This window comes from Pyxicephalus adspersus, chromosome 4, assembly GCF_032062135.1.
Source record: "Pyxicephalus adspersus chromosome 4, UCB_Pads_2.0, whole genome shotgun sequence".
Lineage (NCBI taxonomy): Eukaryota > Metazoa > Chordata > Amphibia > Anura > Pyxicephalidae > Pyxicephalus > Pyxicephalus adspersus.
Genome location: NC_092861.1, coordinates 141,422,232 through 141,440,671, shown reverse-complemented (window position 1 = coordinate 141,440,671; position 18,440 = coordinate 141,422,232). Strand labels below are relative to the sequence as shown.

The 18,440-nt window shown below is 41.9% G+C and overlaps 1 protein-coding gene across 4 annotated transcripts in view; it reads right to left on the bottom strand.

Moving 5' to 3' along the window:
- TRAF5 (TNF receptor associated factor 5) overlaps positions 1-16,490 on the bottom strand; it is a 30,235-nt gene extending 13,745 nt beyond the window's left edge. Inside the window, exons 1-2 of one of the 4 annotated variants that reach the window (XM_072409824.1) lie at positions 16,355-16,490; positions 599-828 (exon numbers count right to left, since the gene is read on the bottom strand). In XM_072409824.1, coding sequence (XP_072265925.1) covers positions 599-816 — 218 coding nt within the window. In that variant the 5' untranslated portion in view covers positions 817-828; positions 16,355-16,490. Of the gene's footprint in view, positions 1-598; positions 829-2,656; positions 2,909-16,354 lie in introns of those variants that run through there. The other 3 variants (XM_072409825.1, XM_072409823.1, XM_072409822.1) reach the window with 3 other exon arrangements.
- Positions 16,491-18,440: the final 1,950 nt, after the last annotated feature.

The window sequence follows — 18,440 nt, the reverse complement described above, 5'->3', positions numbered from 1 at the left end:
AATAAAGATCAAATAAAATTAGAAAAAAAGGTACAAAAACGTTTAATTGGAAAACTTTTTTGTGGATTTTTTTTTTTTGGAGGGTTTACAACTTCCATGCATTTATTTTTTGCCCAGTTTGAAATGTGGTTTTTGCAGCCATGCATGTCACAGATACACTTAATTTATATCTACTGGGTAGAGGCAAACAGAGCCCCCCAGCACTAAACCAAGGATAAAATGATGGTCAACCCTTTATTATTATTAATAAACAGGATTTATATAGTGCCAACATATTACGCAGTGCTGTACATTAATTAGGGGCTGCAAATGACTAATACAGACAGTGACACTGGAGGAGAGGACCCTGCCCCGAAGAGCTTACAATCTAGGTGGTGGGGGAAGTATCGCACAACCCTGAAAAGATTCAGTATGGACAAACTCTACTTCTTAGGTTTTCTGGTGTCTCTGAAACAAGGATCATCTACTGGCCAGGCTGTTACCGGTGTACCATCACAACTCTCCAAATGTCAATATAAATTTTGTGTGTTTTACGCTTCTCGCTTATAACTACTGTAACAGTAACAGAAAACTGGAGGAGATTGTAGATAAAACTCACTTGTTCCTCAGTATACAGTTCTCACAGAATCGGTGACCACATCCTGTTTGGTGAGGATTGTGCAGAACCTGGTGGCAGTGCGCACACTTGTAGCGATCCTGCAACTTTTCCACGAACGTGTACTGCTGCTGGGGCTCGAAATCCAGAGATAGCCCAGTATTGGAGTTCTGACGGGCCAGCTCCTGAAGGTGCACTACTATCTTTTCTTCACAAGCCATGCTACAGCTGTCCTGCAAGAAGTGACAAAAGTGTTACAATGCTAAAAAAGTCATCAAATGTCAAACTGTGACAAAGTGTACTGTACATTGCGTGGCGGGTAACATGTAATGGGTCTGATTTATTAAAGCTGTCCAAGAATGAAGAAGATAGACTATCATGGGTGAACCTGGGCAATTGAACAAACCAATGGATTTCTCAAAATTAGGTTTGCTGGATCACAGATTCTCCCATGATAGTTTATCTTTTTCAGTCTTGGAGAGCTTTATAAATAAGACCCAATATAAATATAATAAGTCTATTTTATAATATTATTTGTATTATATTATTATACCATTATCAGGCTCTGCATGTAATCAGCTGGTATATCACTGGTTTTGTATATATATTTTTTTTACTTTGGCAATAAAAATGACAGTATTTTTAGCTTAGTAAATATAAATGTTGCATATGAATATTTCATATTAATAAACAGGATTTGTATAGCGCCAACATATTATGCAGCGCTGTACATTAAATAGGGGTTGCAAATGACAGATACAGACCGTGACACAGGAGGAGAGGACCCTGTCCCGAAGATCTTACAAATTTACAATTACAGAAAACAGATGGCGCTTGTGAGTTCCTTGTCACATTTTTACCTGTCTATTCTTACCTGCCGTGTTTAAAATGGTTTTTGTGTATTATTTTTATTATTATTATACAATATAGTGCCAACATATTACACAGCGCTGTACATTAAATAGGGGTTGCAAATGACAGACAGATACAGCCAGTGACACAGGAGGAGGAAAGAACCCTGCCCCGAAGAGCTTACAATCTAAGAGGTGGGGGAAGTAAAACAGAAAAGGAAGGGGTAGGGAATGGTGGGTGAGTAGTGAGGATTTCAGAGACAGAAGACGGGTAGGGGGTATTGAAAAGACGGGTTTTAAGTGCTCTGTTAAATGAGGAGAAAGTAGGAGTAAGCCGAATAGGACGAGGAGGAAAGGAAGGACGAGGAAGTGTATGGAGCTCAGTAGCTTAAGCTCAATTTACCCACACAACTCTAGTGTCAGTAAGAAGAAAGTCTTTACTTCCATCCTCCCTCTTCTGTTCAATTTTGGAAAATGAAACAGAGAGCAGGAAGGGAAGCAGCTGCTGCTGTGCTGTTTTTATAGAAAACCCATATTGGAGGGTGGAAACCTCTAGGTGCATGCATTGTACACCTGTTATTAGTGAGCAATGACGACTTTCATGTTTCTCTTATGACAAGTTTTCATTTGAAGCAGAACTAAACTTTGTCGGAAAATATAAATTTAGTGCCCCCCCCCAATGAAGATAGGTCCAGGGTCCCATCTCTGTTGCAATCACAGAAGCCACCATCTTCTCACCCATATTTTCTGGGACCACTGGACCCATTGGGTGGTCACTGTTGATGTAACTCTTATGCATGCAGAAATATTCTCTCCGGCTTCTAGATCTATTCTCATCAGTGCCAAGAATAGAGCCGATCCCTACACCCCATGGTGAATGGGAAATGCAGTGTAAGCAAAACACAAAATGCCACCAATGGCCGAGGAAAAGATTTTTTGGCAAAGCAACTTTGCATGTCTCTGCTGACAAAAACCTCAACCCCCCGGGGACTTCTTGTTCTAGTGTGTTCACTTCTGCTTTAAGGTTTTTTTTTTTCTTGCTGAATACACATCTAGGGCTAAAGGTCGTGTATGTTATATATATGCCCGACGTTCCACAATACATCTGAGTACACCCACCTACTTGTGCCGTGGAGGTAAACAGAAGATATTTTTCCTCCTCCACGGTAAACTATCCAGCCCATTAGATAGGAAACAATTTTCTACTTACTAGAAGTTTCCTGTTGATGGAGGAGGCTGCCTGACCAATTTGTTCTGTGGTTAAAGCACAAAAGAGATCAGAGGGGAAAGATGAACGCAGAGCCGAATAGAGTAACATTTCTGTACTGTACAGGAAGTTCTTCCTGTCTAAAAGAGAAATGTACAACTGTTACGCCTTTGTGTTAAGAAGAAGGGGGTGTAGAATGTTTCCAGTAACAACTTAAAGACCACCTAAAACAGATCTCTCAGTTTTGCGTGGTTGTTGCAATTTTGATTCACAATCTGACTCCTTATATATCTCGGGAATATCGGTGGCCAAAGTCTAAAGATGGTGGGGTGCTCTTCCAATGGATTATCTATCATGAAAAACAAAAATTAATAAATTCAGCTGCCAAAACACTAAACCTTGGTCTTAAACCTAAACCTATGGTCTTATGGAAGTAGAGGTGATACAAAATAGTTAGCAGAAATGTCACCAGAGATATAACACATTGTCAGTGATCCAAACCCCAGATATGTATCTGTCACGCTTGGGGAGACGGATCCAGAAATCCAGGAAACAAACACCGGTGACACAGGGAACAAAGGGGACTCATGAAGCGACAGGGGACGCAGGGATTATTGCAGACACTGGAACAACACAAAGGAACAGGCAGGGAAACACCAGACTGGGCATAAAGGGGTTAACACAGGAGCTGGACAGGGAAAACACTGAATCAACCAACAGGTTTAGAGAAAATGCTCAGCAGAGCTAGGGGGAATCAGCATTAGTGGAGACACATTGCACGAATGCTGAGTGCTGTGTCTGAGCTAGCTAAAAAGCCAGGGATGGTTAAGAGGCTATTTTCAGATTGGCCGGCAGGATGGGCGATACTGAATAAATCTGGAAGAGCAGGCACACCCGGACTCAGAACTGTCTGCATGCGCAGGAGAGAGGCGACCGGGCTTTAGTGAGGAAGAGGTAAGTGTGACAGTATTTAAAATTCACAATTCCATTTCGGTTTTGCACCACTATGTCCAACCCTGCAACCCTACGAAGATGGTCAACGACTAGAAGAAGCAATAAGGGATATTGCAGCTGTTGTAGCCCTGGATGGGGACACTTCGGCAGGAATGTGGGCCATAATAAACACTTTTGGCATCAACTTTAACTTCTCCTTTAGTTGAAAGCCATTGACCAGCAGTTGACCACCTTCTGACCTTGATTTTACCTTGGAGCGGGTTTCATTCCCATTGACATGCATTGTAACCTTGACTAGTAATGTGATGTTTCTCTCACCATAATTTGGGGAATAAAATCTTTTGATGTTTAAGAACTGTAGAAATTTTTGCAATAGCCATCCACTAGGACGTTCCTTCATTGGGAAGCAACAAGGACATTCATAGATGGACCTTCCAAGAAGACTTAGGACCCAACACATCATGTGACTTTAAATTCAGCTAAGTATTTAAAGAATATTTTTCAAATCTATTTTGGAATTATTTAGGGTGTGAGGAGGGGAAAATTAAGTTAAGGGGTTCATTTCCAGAACAAGCATTGGTTTTAATCTTCTCAAATCTGCAACTTTCATTATAATAATTCCCAGAGATTTTGGCATTTCCAGTATTTTATGAATAAAATGACAATTTATGATATCCAGTGCTTAAGCAAACTAAATGTATTCCAGTTTGGGTTTACTTCTACTTCAAAATTTGATGTATTCCCCGTGGTTGCTTTTTGACATCCCTGCAATTTTTGTTACAAAGGGGTTGTCCCTTCTTTAGGCCATAATTATTATTTTTTCTTCACCTTTTCTGTAAATTAGAGTCAAAGTGCTACCGTGTTTGCTTGTCGTCCAGGAAATAACAAAAGTGTTTATGAGCAATGGTACGCTCTCGTAGTATATAATGACTCACATTCTGTGGACCGGACTTCATAGAAGAGCTCATTCACAACAATTCGGGGTTTTTCTGCATAACATAACACTTTCATCATTTAGATTTTTGCACGCTCGTCTTGAAAAAATTACAAGGAAATTTTATTAACCCTGCAAAAATATTTTTTGTTTGCACCTTTCTGCAAGAATGATTGTAAACTTTTCATGACAAAAACTTTCTTTAGCAGAGGATTTTATTAGATCATGCAAATTCTAAGAGCTTGGCCAGTCGATTTGTGGTGCGGTTACTGCTTTCCAAGCCCTCGGGTGCTTTAAACTGCTTGGCATTTTTGCAGAAGGGAACCTGTCTTTACAATAGGGGGCAATAAGTCGCAGCCTGGGGCCAGGTGGCTCAGGTGGTCAAGTTGTTTGCAGCCTGTATGCTAAGAAAGCCCAGGAGGTCTCCAAAATTATAGATGTGTGAGACAAAATACAGCAGACTCCCGACTATCCGGCTCGCTACTATCCGCCCTAGTTAAAAAACTTAAGCTGCGTACACACTTCCATTTTTTATCGTTGGAAATGAACGACGAACGAACGACGAACGAACGACGAACGATCGATTGGGCAAAAATTGTTCGTAAAAAAAGTAACCAACGACGCCGACGAACGAGGATAGTCGTTGGAAATGAACGACCAGACCGGCGGATCGGATTGGACGACGATCGTTGACCATCTATCGTGTGTACGGTCGTTCATTGATCGTCCATGGTCTGAGCATGCGCGGTGAATGAACGTTCGCTCACTTCCTGTGGTGCACGCCACTTCCTGTATCATTCAAACGATCGCATCTATCGTGTGTACAATATCTGCGAACGATCGTGTCGTTATCTGTATGTACAGGATCGGTGCTATACGATCGTTCGCAGATATCGTGCAGGATCGTTCGTCTACCAACAATAATAATTGGAAGTGTGTACGTAGCTTAAGGTAGAAGAGAGTGTGTTCCAGAAGATAAACCCAAGATAGTTACTTATGTAGTTGCCAAGCCAGTTAATATGATAGATATATGGAAGAGAAAGAGAGTGGCTTTTTATGGAAAATAGATACTGTTAAGATCATAAACTACTTTATTTCAAAATACTACAAAAGAAAAAAAGACTAAAATTGCTAGGCAATAATGATTATAATCACATAGGCACCGCTAAGTTTATCAACAATATTGCGACTGGGCTTCTTACATCTAGATAATGAAGCTCAATTATTGAGACCATTCAAGTTAGAAATAAAGCATTAAAGATAGGTTGAAGTCCAATTTCCGACGCGTTTCGCACAGTGGCTTCCTCAGGGGATATAGAGACCAACATTGTCTGTGCTGTAATAGACACAATAATGGTAATATGATATTGAATTCTAATTACCATTATATCTTTAATGCTTTCACCTAAGTTGAATGGTCTTGATAATTGAGCTTCATTATCTAGATGTAAGGAGTCCAATCACGGTATTGTTTATAAGAATAATGGTACCTATGTGATTATAACCGGTATTGCCTAGCAATTTTATGCTTTCATTTCTTTTGTAGTATTTTGAAATAAATTAGTTTATGATCTTAGCAGTATCGATTTGCCATAAAAAGCCACTCTCTTTCTCTTCCATATATCTATCATATAACTGGCTTGGCAGCTACATAAGTAGCTATCTTGGGTTTTTGCTTCTGGAACACACTCTCTTCATATAACTGGCTTGGCAACTAAAATTTTTGTTATCTGGCTTTTTTGTTATCCGGCTTGCCCTTCTGCCACGTTAGGCCGGACAGTCCTACGGTATTCTGAAGGGTGTCAGAAAAAGAGAACGTCAGGAAGCTAAATGAGTGTTTTACTTGTCATGCTGTGATGATATTGATCCCCTGCGTGGGAAAACCCCGGAGATTGCTTTGTGTTATTGGTTTTGGTATATAAAAGTGAGCAAAGTGCCCTGAAATACCTCTCTGCAGCCAGTGCGTTTGATTTGCGGTAATTCCTCATACAATTCTGAGGTTGTTGCACAGAACATGGAGGAGCAGAAACGCCTTATTTGTTTGCACTTCTTCCATACACCTTTCCTCAATGCCTTTTAAACTAAACCTGGTCAACTCACCTGTCTGCTTCCCTTCTTCCTCTTCTGGATGATTTTCGGCCATTTTGATTGCCAATGCCGGGATGACGTAACTCCCACGCAGGCGTGTAGGAGTTTATTTGTCCTGGCACACACAAGGGAAGCCACAAAGAGTTTTCCTGGCAACCAAAGCCGACGCTGCTTTTTGCCAAGAACCTGGATCTATCAGGCAGGTAAAACACATTACTGCAGGGGGGCCATAGCCTGTCCCTTTCTGCAATATTGATCTGCCTAATTGTGCAAAAGTTGAATTTAAAAACTTAAAAAAAACCAAATAGAAAATATGCAGACCTTTGAAATTCAGCCAGTGAAGTTGACAAGCAAACTGATTAAAATCAAAGCCTCAGAACAAAATAACACTGAAATGTGGAAAGAAATCCTTAATAATTGTACAGTGAGTGATTTGGTTCTTGCACTATTCTAGTTGGTGTTGTGGAAGGATCAGGGAGTGATGAATGAAGTCACTGGTCGGGAAAGTTAGATAAAAGGCCTGATTTAATAAAGCTCTCCAAGGCTGGAGAGGATACACTTTCATCAGTGAAGCTGGGTCATCCAGCAAACATGGATCTGGTCCAGGATTCAAAACATTTGCTAGAAAATAGCAATTGACTTTAAAAGAAATCCATTCCAGGTTTGCTGGATCACCCAGCTTCTCTGATGAAAGTGTATCCTCTTCAGCATTGGAGAGCTTTAGTAAATCAGGTCCAAAGTGTAGAGAAATGGCCTATGGAATAGAAAGTGTGTGGGTTTAGAGGGATGGCGGTGGTGGTTGGGGTCAGACTCCCCATAATACAAAAGTCCACATTTGGTACACTATATCTTGTCTGAAACAGAATTATCACTTATAGTTTTAAAAATTATTTTCTCTATTTTTAAAGTTCCAAGAACCACAATATTTATATCTTCCATAGAATGATTTTGTCATGTGGAATGATAACCCACAAATGTGCAGTAATCATTGTTATGAACTTTTTTTTTTAATTTTTTTAATTTTTTAAATTTCAGTCTGGATTTCCTACTATACCAACCCTTGCTGTACTTGCATTGCATTGAATGGGGTACACCACATTACTGAATGATCCGGTAATATTAAAGGTCCACTTATGAACAGATTGATGTTTTTGCACAATTTGCAGCATTTATTGTTACTCAAGATTTCCACCATTACACCGATTATCGCTAAATACATCGCTATGGAGTATGAATGTGTATTCTCTGTGTACCAACACTTATCACAAAGGATGGAATTGCTGCAAGTCACAGATTGGTATCATCCTCAACAAAGCACAAGTATAGTACTGAAGATGTTACACAACGTATGGAGTAAATTCTTTACTTTTGAAAATGACATTGATCTTCAGTGTATAGGTACTGCAATGGGGAGCAAGACAGCACCACAATGCTAACTTATTTCTTATTGGCGATCTGTGGGACTTATTTCTAAACTTTGTGCAAGAAAAGCCCCCCCCACACACACACACACATGCTATTCTTTTATCCTAACAATTTATATGGTACCATCGTGTTCTGTGTTACTGTACAACTGACAAATACATAGAATAACACAACAGTAAGGAGATATTGTGTAGTTAAATAGATTGCCTTGTGGAGTGTATGTAGGGCGTTGAGTAAGGTGTACAAATGATTTATTCGAACAATGAAGGAGATACAAGTACTGCAGAAATGAACAGCTTGAAAAGATGACCACATTCCCTGTATAGATGTCGTATAGACGGCAGAGTTCTGTCACTGGAAATAATCTTTGATGATCTTGCCTAGTGAGAGAAGAATGAATGAGCAAGATACACACAGCATTCATCAATCCACCATGGCAGGCTGATAAAGGAGCACTGTACACACATCAGAGGAAAGGAAAGTACAACGGTTGTTCTCACTTGGTCGTTCAGGACAGATGGATGAATGACTTTGCCGGACTGTTCTACACATGCTAGATTTTTACCTGGGACATTTATCTTGGACGACAATCATCTAGTGCCAACTGGCGGTTCGCGAGAAAATTTTGGTGCTGGGGGGGGCACCGGAAAACGTCCCCTGTAGGGATCGCAGGCTCAGGGCGGTGGGGAGGTTGTTTCTCTGGACACAACTCACCAACTCTCCGATCTCAGGCTCAGACCTACGATGGGAGAGTGGGCTGGTTCTGGCATCATGAATTTTCTTCCCCTTTGAGTGACACACAGCTCCTTGCGCATGCCCGGTCGGGAGACCGTAAATTTAGTGATCCGTTGTTCCGAAAAGGTTGGCGACCACTGATCTAGCGTGTGTATGTAGCTTTACGTTAGGCTAGGTTCAGGCTATGTATTTTACCACTGCATGCCGTCCTTACTCGGATTTTTCCGGTGTTTGCAAATGACTGCGCAAACGTTTGCAAAAAGATTTTTTTTAAATTTCTTTGGTGAAAAGCGTTTAAATCTATAAAGGTGGCATCTAACATTCAAAAAAAGTGAAAACACTTCCATTCCCTACTACCTGTCAGATAAAAGATAATAAATGGACCCATTCGGTCCGATGTTACCTGTTATTCTTAGCAAGCTGTTTTACACGCTGAACTGATGCTGGTTTGCACTCCTGTATTGAACAGGAATGTGTGCAGTGGTGTGCCAATGGTGCTGCAGGATGGTATGGTGGCAGGTTGGTCCCTGGGTAAAAGGGACCACGGTCAGATACGTTGGCCTGAAGAGCTGAGTTTTTAATTGTGTTGAAAGATAGCAAAGGTGGAGGAGTGCCAAACAGATTGTGGGAGAGAGTTCCAGGGAAAAGGAGAAATGCGTAAAAAATTGTGCATGCAAAAATGAGCAGTTCTGACTACAGAGAATATTAAAAAAAAGAATGCCGTTAGCAGAGTATAGGTTGTGTTTCAGATGGTAAATAAAGATACATGCAGTTTTGTGATCAAGAACAAATGGGCAGCCTGGTGGCTCAGTGGTTAGCACCCTGGCCTTTGCAGGGTCACAGGCTCAAATCTTGGCCAGGACACTATCTGCATGGAGTTTGCAGGTTCTCCCCGTGTCTGCGTCGGGTTTACTCCGGTTTTCTTTCCTCATTCCAAAAACAGGCAGTTAGGTTAATTGGCTTCCCCCCAAAAATCAACCTTAGACTGTATTAATGACATATGACTATGGAAGGGACATTAGATTGTGAGCTCCTTGGAGGGACAGCTAGTGACATGACTATGGACTTTGTACAGCGCTGCATTATGTCAGTGCTATATAAATACTGTGTAATAATATTAAAGTGCCACACTGTAGAGCAGCCATTCTGAATCAGAGTTCCTCCAGAAGTTCCTTGGGTTGTGACTGATTGACCTCCCATAAGATGACGCCTGGATAGTTCTGGGGCCAACACCACCGGGCAGTGCCAACTGCATAAATCAAAGAATTTTTTACCATGTGTAAAAGTGGCACTAATGTATTGGGGTGGAGTGGCATTTCCTCCCACTGGCAACCAATGCAAATAGCATTTTCCAAGTGATTGATTATAACAGGGGTTCCCAGGCACCGGAAAAATATTTTAGGGGTTTCTCAGGAGAAAAAAAGTGAGCAAGGCTGCTGTGGGGAACTCTGCATGTAAGAATTAGAATATCGAGTCATGTACTTTGTGCAATAGGAAGCCAATAAGAAGAAGAGAGTTCAGGATGAGTTCAGGCTGAACAGGAATGGAGCAAGGCAGTTCCCATGAAGACCATATAGTGATGTGTTGTGGTAACAAATCGGGATATAATGGGAGCATGCACAACAATTTTGTTGCATTGTGCGTAAAGAAGGAACAAATCTGATAGACAGAGGTCAATGAGTCAATGTGAAATTTAAATAAGTGTGCCATTCAAACTGCACCCCCACATAACCCCACGGATCCTGTTGTATTTCATGCTGCTTTCACCAGACAGAAAGCAAAGTTAAATTAAAAAAGAAAAGAAAAATAACTTTTTCCTTTACATGCACACTAAGCCTTAAAGTATACCAGTCATGGAACAAATACGTAGGTTTCAGAACTTAGTGGCTTGTCGATTAGTGGCAATTTGGTCTCAATATTTTCCAAACCACTAACCTGCAAGAAGTAATGTGATTATGGGCTTGATTTATTATAGCTCTCCAATGCTGCAGAAGACAGACTATTATGGGAGAACCTGGGTGATCCTGCAAATTGGATACAATGGGAATTAGTTGATGTGTGAATGTTTTGGATGGATTAGGGAAGGATAACAAAGTTTGCCTCTGCTTGAGAAGTCACTTGGTTGCAAGATGGAACCAGTGCTTGGAAAAAACACAATTTTAAAATAAGGTTTGCACGCTTTAAAAAAATAAGTGCACCTAAAATTATGGTAGCAGCATTGCTCGTACGGTGGGGAAGACACTGCTTGGTTTCCCAAGGGCTGCTTAAAATGCTGAGCACTTCTGGGTACTTTCCCCCTTTAAGAAGCCAAGTGGCAGGAAGCATTTCATTGAAATTAGCGACGTGCAGGAAATAGGGAATAAGGAGAAGTAATATCCTGGTGTGTGTATGAGACACTTCATCTGCCTGGGTGTCTGGGACGAGAAGATCGGGAATTGTTCATGAAACAAAGGAGGAAGGAAAATATTTCAAGTCATTTTCAGGAACTTTTTGTTGTTCAGCAAATATATATATATATTTGATATTATCTAGCACAATCATGACGTGGAGAACTATGTATCCTAAAGCGTACCTAAACTCAGAATTTTCACTTTACAAAGGGTAGACAACCGTTGCATGTAAAGGGAAAATGTTATTCATTTTTTATTGAATGGGAGCGCAGAGTGAGGCTCTGGGAGCTCCTTCTGCACATTTCCGAGATTAGGGGGCATTCTTTCTATTAAGGGAAAGAGATGCAGACCTTACGCATGCGCAGTGAGATCCACTCTCTTTTTTTCACCTTTACAGCGGGCTACACTACCCGATCTCACACCTGTGCAAAGTGATTGGGTGACGTGCCAAGAAGACCAAGGAAGAAGAAGGAAGTGAAGAACGAAGATGGTGGGGCCCGGGACATAGAGGAATTCCAGGACGACGTGGGATCGGATCACGGGAAAGACCAGCGTCATCGAGCGACCTGCAGTTTAGTTCAGCTTTAGGAGATCATCTTATACAGATATTTGGTCTACATAGACAGCGTGTTCTCCCCAGCCCCTTTTAGCTGGGCGCACCACCTGGCACTGGACAGTAATGATAACAGAATACACTTGGAGGTTGGATTATCCCCATTGGATCTCAGATTTTGCAAGCTGGTATTTCTCACCCACTTATATTCACTGAAATGAATGGACCATGACAATGAGTGTAGTATGTCATTAGGGGAGTATAGGTCACATTTCCAATGTTAATTGGAGAGGAGTGTAGTTATGTATTAGGGAGTCAGACTTTAGAGCAGCCATTCTTAGCCAGAGTTCTGAGGAACAGCAGGGTTCCCCCAGAAGTTCCAGGGGTTCCTTTACCTGTGACTGATTGACCTCCCATAAGATGATTCCTGCAAAGCTCTAGAACCAACACCACATGGCAGAGCCAGCTGCATGAAACCAAGGCCCTTTTTAATGTCTATAAGGGTGGCATTCTGACCACTTTCGTACAGGGGCAATTATTGTGCAAAATGGTAAAGGGGTCTGTGCCCACTTCTCACCCGTCTATCTTCAGTGGAATGAATGGGCCATGAGAATGAGATAAGAGGGTATAGTTGGCGGAGTATAAGTTTGAGTTTTATAAAGTATTTGGAGATAATTGCAATTCTGTACTGGGGAGTCACACTGTAGAACTGTTCTAGGGGTTCCCATAGGAAGATTTATAGTTCTGGGGTTAACCACACTTGGCTGATCCAGCTATATGGAACCAAGGACCTTAGTCTGTAAAGGTGGCATGCAAGCCATTGATGTATGGGGGCAACTTTGCAAACTGGTAAAGAGGTCTCTGCCGACTTCTCACCCACCTACCTCCAGTGCGATGAATGGGCCAACTTGTACTGCAGATGGCCTGCCTGGCCCTATGGGAATGTTATGTCATGATAGGCTTGGTGTCAATATGAGTTGCCCATTGGCCCATAAAGTGGGCATGAAGCAGAGGTGGGGGTTGACATGCTAAGTAAGAAGTGGATTGGTAAGTTATCCATGGCAATAAGAATAAACATTTGTATAGCACGGTAAAGCAACTTGTTAAGGGCCCAATACTGGGGCTGCCATTCCCGCCCCCCCATAAATGCCAATTTCCTGGTTATTCTGTATGCCCCCTCCTGCCCAACAAGCTGCCTTCCACCCGGGTCTAGTCCTAGCTACATGTAAAGACAATAGTATATATTCACATTTCAGATCTCGTATAACTTTGTATCCCTGTTTCCCCTTTGGGTAAATTCACCATCGTCTGATCCTGGTGAATAGTCTGGTCCATATTGTGAGAGGTGAGGGTGAATCTTCCAAAAGGAAGCAGGCAGCTCTCTGTCTCATCCCATGAATGTAGTTACATAACAGCTCCGATATATCGGCAACATTGTAACAATTTCCAGGATGATTTGCTGCTGTTCTATTTGGATATTACAAACCTCTACAACAGGGGTGTCAAATACACAGAGGGCCGAAAATAATAACTTAGACAAAGTCTGGGGCAAAACTTGCAATTTATTGAACAAATTGAGGAAGTTTACCACTTCATCCATAACTAACAAAACAATCCCCTCTACACACACTTTATGGTTGAAAAGACTAATTTCTATCTCTCTATGCAGGCTGTGTGTTGTTCATACTCTCACATCACAAGTTTGTCTGACAATAAATATTACACTATGCATTCTCTAATGGATTGAAACAAACCCAATGCCCCTGGTTGTTAGGCACCATGTGATCATTGCCTAGGCTTTGTGTCACATGATGGGTATACAGGAATAATGTCTATGTATTGCATGTATTGAAAATGATGATGTGAGGTGGTAACGCGGGTGGGAGGGTCAGATGTAGTTCATTTTCGAAATTCTTTGCAGGGCCAAAAAAATAAAATAAAAGGACCTTAAGGGCCAGATTTGGCCCGCGGGCCAGAGTTTGCCACCCCTGCTCTACAATGTGTTCAATAAAAATCTCTCCCACATTGGTCTGCAATATTCATCCTCCGCATAGATCAGCCGTCTTCTATAAATACCAATCTGACTTCACCAAAAATAAAAATATAGCAATATGTAAATGTATGGGAAACCCACGCTGGTTGTTAGAAAAAGAAAAATCAACTCCATTCCACTTCAATTAAATTTGCTTGTTTGATACAAACTGTCAATTAAAAATCAATCGGTCGCATTATTAGGAAAAAATCAGTGTATGTGCACACAATCCAAAACAGAAATCAAAGGTCTCAGAAGCCTCAGAAGCCCATCAGATATCGGTACGATGGACAGAAAGTTTCGGATTTCATTTTTAATTCTGCACTTAGCAAAATCCAGAATAATTCCTATATGAATATGTGAAATGAACAAACTGCTGGATTGAATGGTAGAAGTATTACATGTATGGATGGATTTACTGCGCAAAGCAAATCTAACCAATCAGAAGTCATTGGTGATCTAATCCAGAGATCTGATTGGTTGTTTTGAATGAATGGTGCTCCTTTGTCCAATGAGCACTTAGATACAGCAGTACATGTTGGTTCTGCATGATGAACATTTTTCACCCGTTCAGAACACAATGCGGAACAATTTCTTTCCAGACCCCGTGATTTATGGCATTCATATCTCCTCTCCTATTGTGATACTTCCCCCACCTGTTAGATTGTAAGCTCTTCGGGGCAGGATCCTCTCCGCCTCCTGTGTCTGTATCTGTCATTTGCAACCCCTATTTAATGTACAGCGCTGCGTAATATGTTGGCGCTATATATATCCTGTATAAAAATAATTCATGGAGTTGTCACTTTTTTGCCCTTATGACCTTTATTATTTTTTTATGTCAGCTGATGCAATAGAATAATGGTGATGGAGCATGCGGACTGCATCTAGTGTCAAATGCTGATTGGCTCAATGATGGATCACATGATGAGATGCCATATTTGCCATATGGCAGCCATGGTTGGTTGCTTTGATGTCACATGACCAGGATGTGTTTGAGGGTAGTGCCAGTGGCAGGCATAGCCAACCCAGGGCTCCTGTGCAGAAGCAACTTGGGCTCCCCCTCCCCTGTTGCACTGATATGGGGCCCCTGTTGGCTGAGGGTGGTCTGGGGCCCTAGTGCAGAGGTACTTATTGCACGTCTCTGTGTCTGGCCCTGGGTAGGGCACAAGGGAGGATTGTGCAGGGAGCTCATCTTCTGCAGGGTTCAAGGTGTAGTTTGTCTTTTAGGCCCCAACTTCATATTTACCCAGGGCCCCATTTGGAATACCATACTGCCCAATGTTTGGTGCCTAGGGCCCCATAGATGTCCAGGGGTCCCAGCTACAACTGTCATACCAGCTGCTCAGCACAAATACAGAGGCCGCTTCTGCCAATTCAAGGGATGAGGGCCCCAAACTGCCACCCCACCAGGGGCCCCACACTGACCACATCCATATCCATATCTGCACCCTACGGACACAACAATATGATGCCCCCTCTAGATTTTCCACCAGCAGCAATGCCGGCCCATGTGTGAACAACGTTCATCTGTCACTGGAAATTATTATTTCCAGAGATTGCATTCCCATACACCGCACCTTCCAATCGTACGATTCTCCCGAGTGTATGGGGGGGGGGGGGGTTTTTTGGTGTCATTGATAGTTTGCAGGATATAAAATATTTTATTAATAATAAACAGGATTTATATAGCACCAACATATTATACAGCGCTGTACATTAAATACAGTGTGCAAATGACAGACAGGAGGGGAGGACCCTGCCCCGAAGAGCTTACAATCTAAGATGTGGGGGAAGTAACACACAATACAATTATCACAAGGAGTCATCAGACGGTTCTCAGGATATACAATCTAAGAGAGCAATCTCTGCACAATTCGATTTAGCAGCAGTGTGCGACCTTACTGAAACATTCCTGCAGACACACACTATACAATCAAATTGTACAATCTCTTTATATCTGCTATTCTATATGTAGTGCAATGACCCGTCTGATTGGATACAGATTGAATGCAATGCTCCGTGTGTCCTCATTATTCATAGTTTTTGTAAATTATTATTATTTATATAGCGCCAACATATTACGCAGCGCTGTACAATAAATAGGGGTTGCAGATGACAGACAATGACACAGGAGAGAAACCTGCCCCGAAGAGCTTACAATCTAAGGTTACCCATACACTATGCAATATTTATGATTGATCAGGCGATCGAAAAGACAAAAAATCTTTTTAATCAATCATTTTCCATCGATATTTGAGCACGATGTTCATTAAAACTCGATCTGGTTGTGTTATTACACATCTGCCATATTTACCAATCTTATTGATCACATATCGTGCAGGTGGATGGTATAGTGAATACTTTTACTGATAAATCGTAAAGAATTGATTGCAAAACAATGCCTGGCATACAGGAGATTGTACCATAGTCTCTGACCATATACCATACAATCATCTTGTAGTAGAAGGATCTGATTGGATAAAACATAGTTCTGGTTTGTCCTTATCGGTAAATGTACAGATTGTACAGAGTATAGCCAGCTTAGAGCAGATCGTACGATCAGATTGCAGCATGTGTGTGTGACACTTACCGTGTAAAGAGCTCGGGTGACCCTGGCCTCCTGACCGCTATCCCCGGTGTGGGCTCGGTCTTCTCATGCTCGTGGTCCGCGCTGTCCCCGGGCAGAGTGGCGGCGGAGCCATAACACTTCTTATTTTCGTTTTCACACCGGAGGGCGGAGCCCGAGCTATGACGTCACAATTATGGGCGGGGACATGGAAGAAACACACAGAGGGTAGAAGCTGTCACTGCATGCTGTGCTTTCCCCTGTTAGGGGGGCTGGAGGGGTCACCGATTGTGGGGTCAGCGATTGTGGGGTAATTGATTGTGGGGTCACTGTGGAGTCACTGATTGTGGGGTCACTGATTGTGGGGTCAGCGATTGTGGGGTCACTGATTGTGGGGTAATTGATTGTGGGGTCACTGATTGTGGGGTCACTGATTGTAGGGTCACTGATTGTGGAGTCACTGATTGTGGGGTCACTGATTGTGGAGTCACTGATTGTGGGGTCACTGATTGTGGGGTCACTGTGGAGTCACTGATTGTAGGGTCACCGGTTGTGCGGTCACTGATTTTGGGATTTTGGGGTCACACATGCAGATTATCTCTGTGCACTAAGAAACAAACCACCAAAAAAAAAAAAAGGTGCAGATTGGATGCTGTTTTTGTAGCCGCTGTGATTCGCCAGCCTAACCACCCCAAATCCCTGGATATCACTGAAACAAATTATTATTATTATTAATATTATTATTATTATTATTATTATTAATAAACAGAATTTATATAGCGCCAACATATTATGTAGCGCTGTACATTATAGGGGTTAATAAATTACATTAAGTACATTAAATAGGGGTTGCAAATGACAGACAGACACCAACAGTGACACAGGAGGAGGAGAGGACCCTGCGCAGAAGAGCTTACAATCTAGGGGGTAGGGGAAGTATCACACAATAGGAGGGGGTTATAGAATGGTGCGAAGTAGTGGGAGTTTTACCCTCCTGGGCAGTTCATTTCTGTCCGGATTTATATGTAAAAAAGCTGTACGTTGTTTTTCATGAAAATGTATTTTACATTGTAGGCCCCTATGAGGCATAACTCATGAAAATGTCCAATATGTAAAAAATGTAATATATTTAATAATAAACTTTAAATAAAAAACACAAAAATCTGTTAAAACAAGGGTGCATAAATAAATCAAAAATACTGAAACCTGTAATATAACTGTACAGTAGCATATATAATATAAATATTATTATATAAGGATTACTTTGTTATAGATTCAATACAGTTACTTTGCATTGAATCTAATATAAAATAATTTGCAATTCCTGCCACACTCCCGCACGCACCAATGTCAGCGCACTCGCCGGGGGACAGAACGGAGGAAGAGGATGCGGCCCGAGGTTGGGATTGGGCCTGCAGGACACTGAAGGAAGCCGATAGGACCAGGTAAGTCTTTATTTTTTACTTTTTTAGCTATCCTGAGTGTGGCTTGGGGTTACCGCTATCACCATTTTTTTTTACTTCGAGCCACACTCGGGCTTACCACAGAAGGTGAAGAGACAGAAGATGGGTAGGTGAGGTTAAAGCGTTGGGTTTTGAGTGATCTTTTAAATGAGCAGAAAGTAGGAGCAAGCCGAATAGGACGAGGAAGACCATTCCAGAGAGTCGGGGCAGCCCTAGAGAAGTCTTGGAGCGGGGCGTGTGATGAGGTTATGAGTGAGGAAGTCATTAGTGAGTCATTGGAGGAGCGGAGAGAGAGACTAGGGGGGGTATTTTTCTATCGGGTCAGAAAGGTAAGTGGGACAAGAACTGTGGGGGGATTTGAAGGCAAAGCACAGGAGATGAATTTGATTTTAGGGGAAATGGAAGCCAGTGAATCCTCTGAAATCTCATTTGTACGGGAGTTTGAGATGTGGGGTTTCAGGGCAATGTGATTGACTTTTACATGAGCGATTTTAAATGTTTGTACGAGAAAAGCGTTTCCTGGTGGTTTGGAGGTTCACCCTTCAGACCTGCCGGGGGATTGAACTATCCTACACAGCCCATGCTTTGCAGCGCTAGTTCTTAAAGAATCAAAGTCTGCAGATTTCATAGCTGGCAGCAGTGAGTGG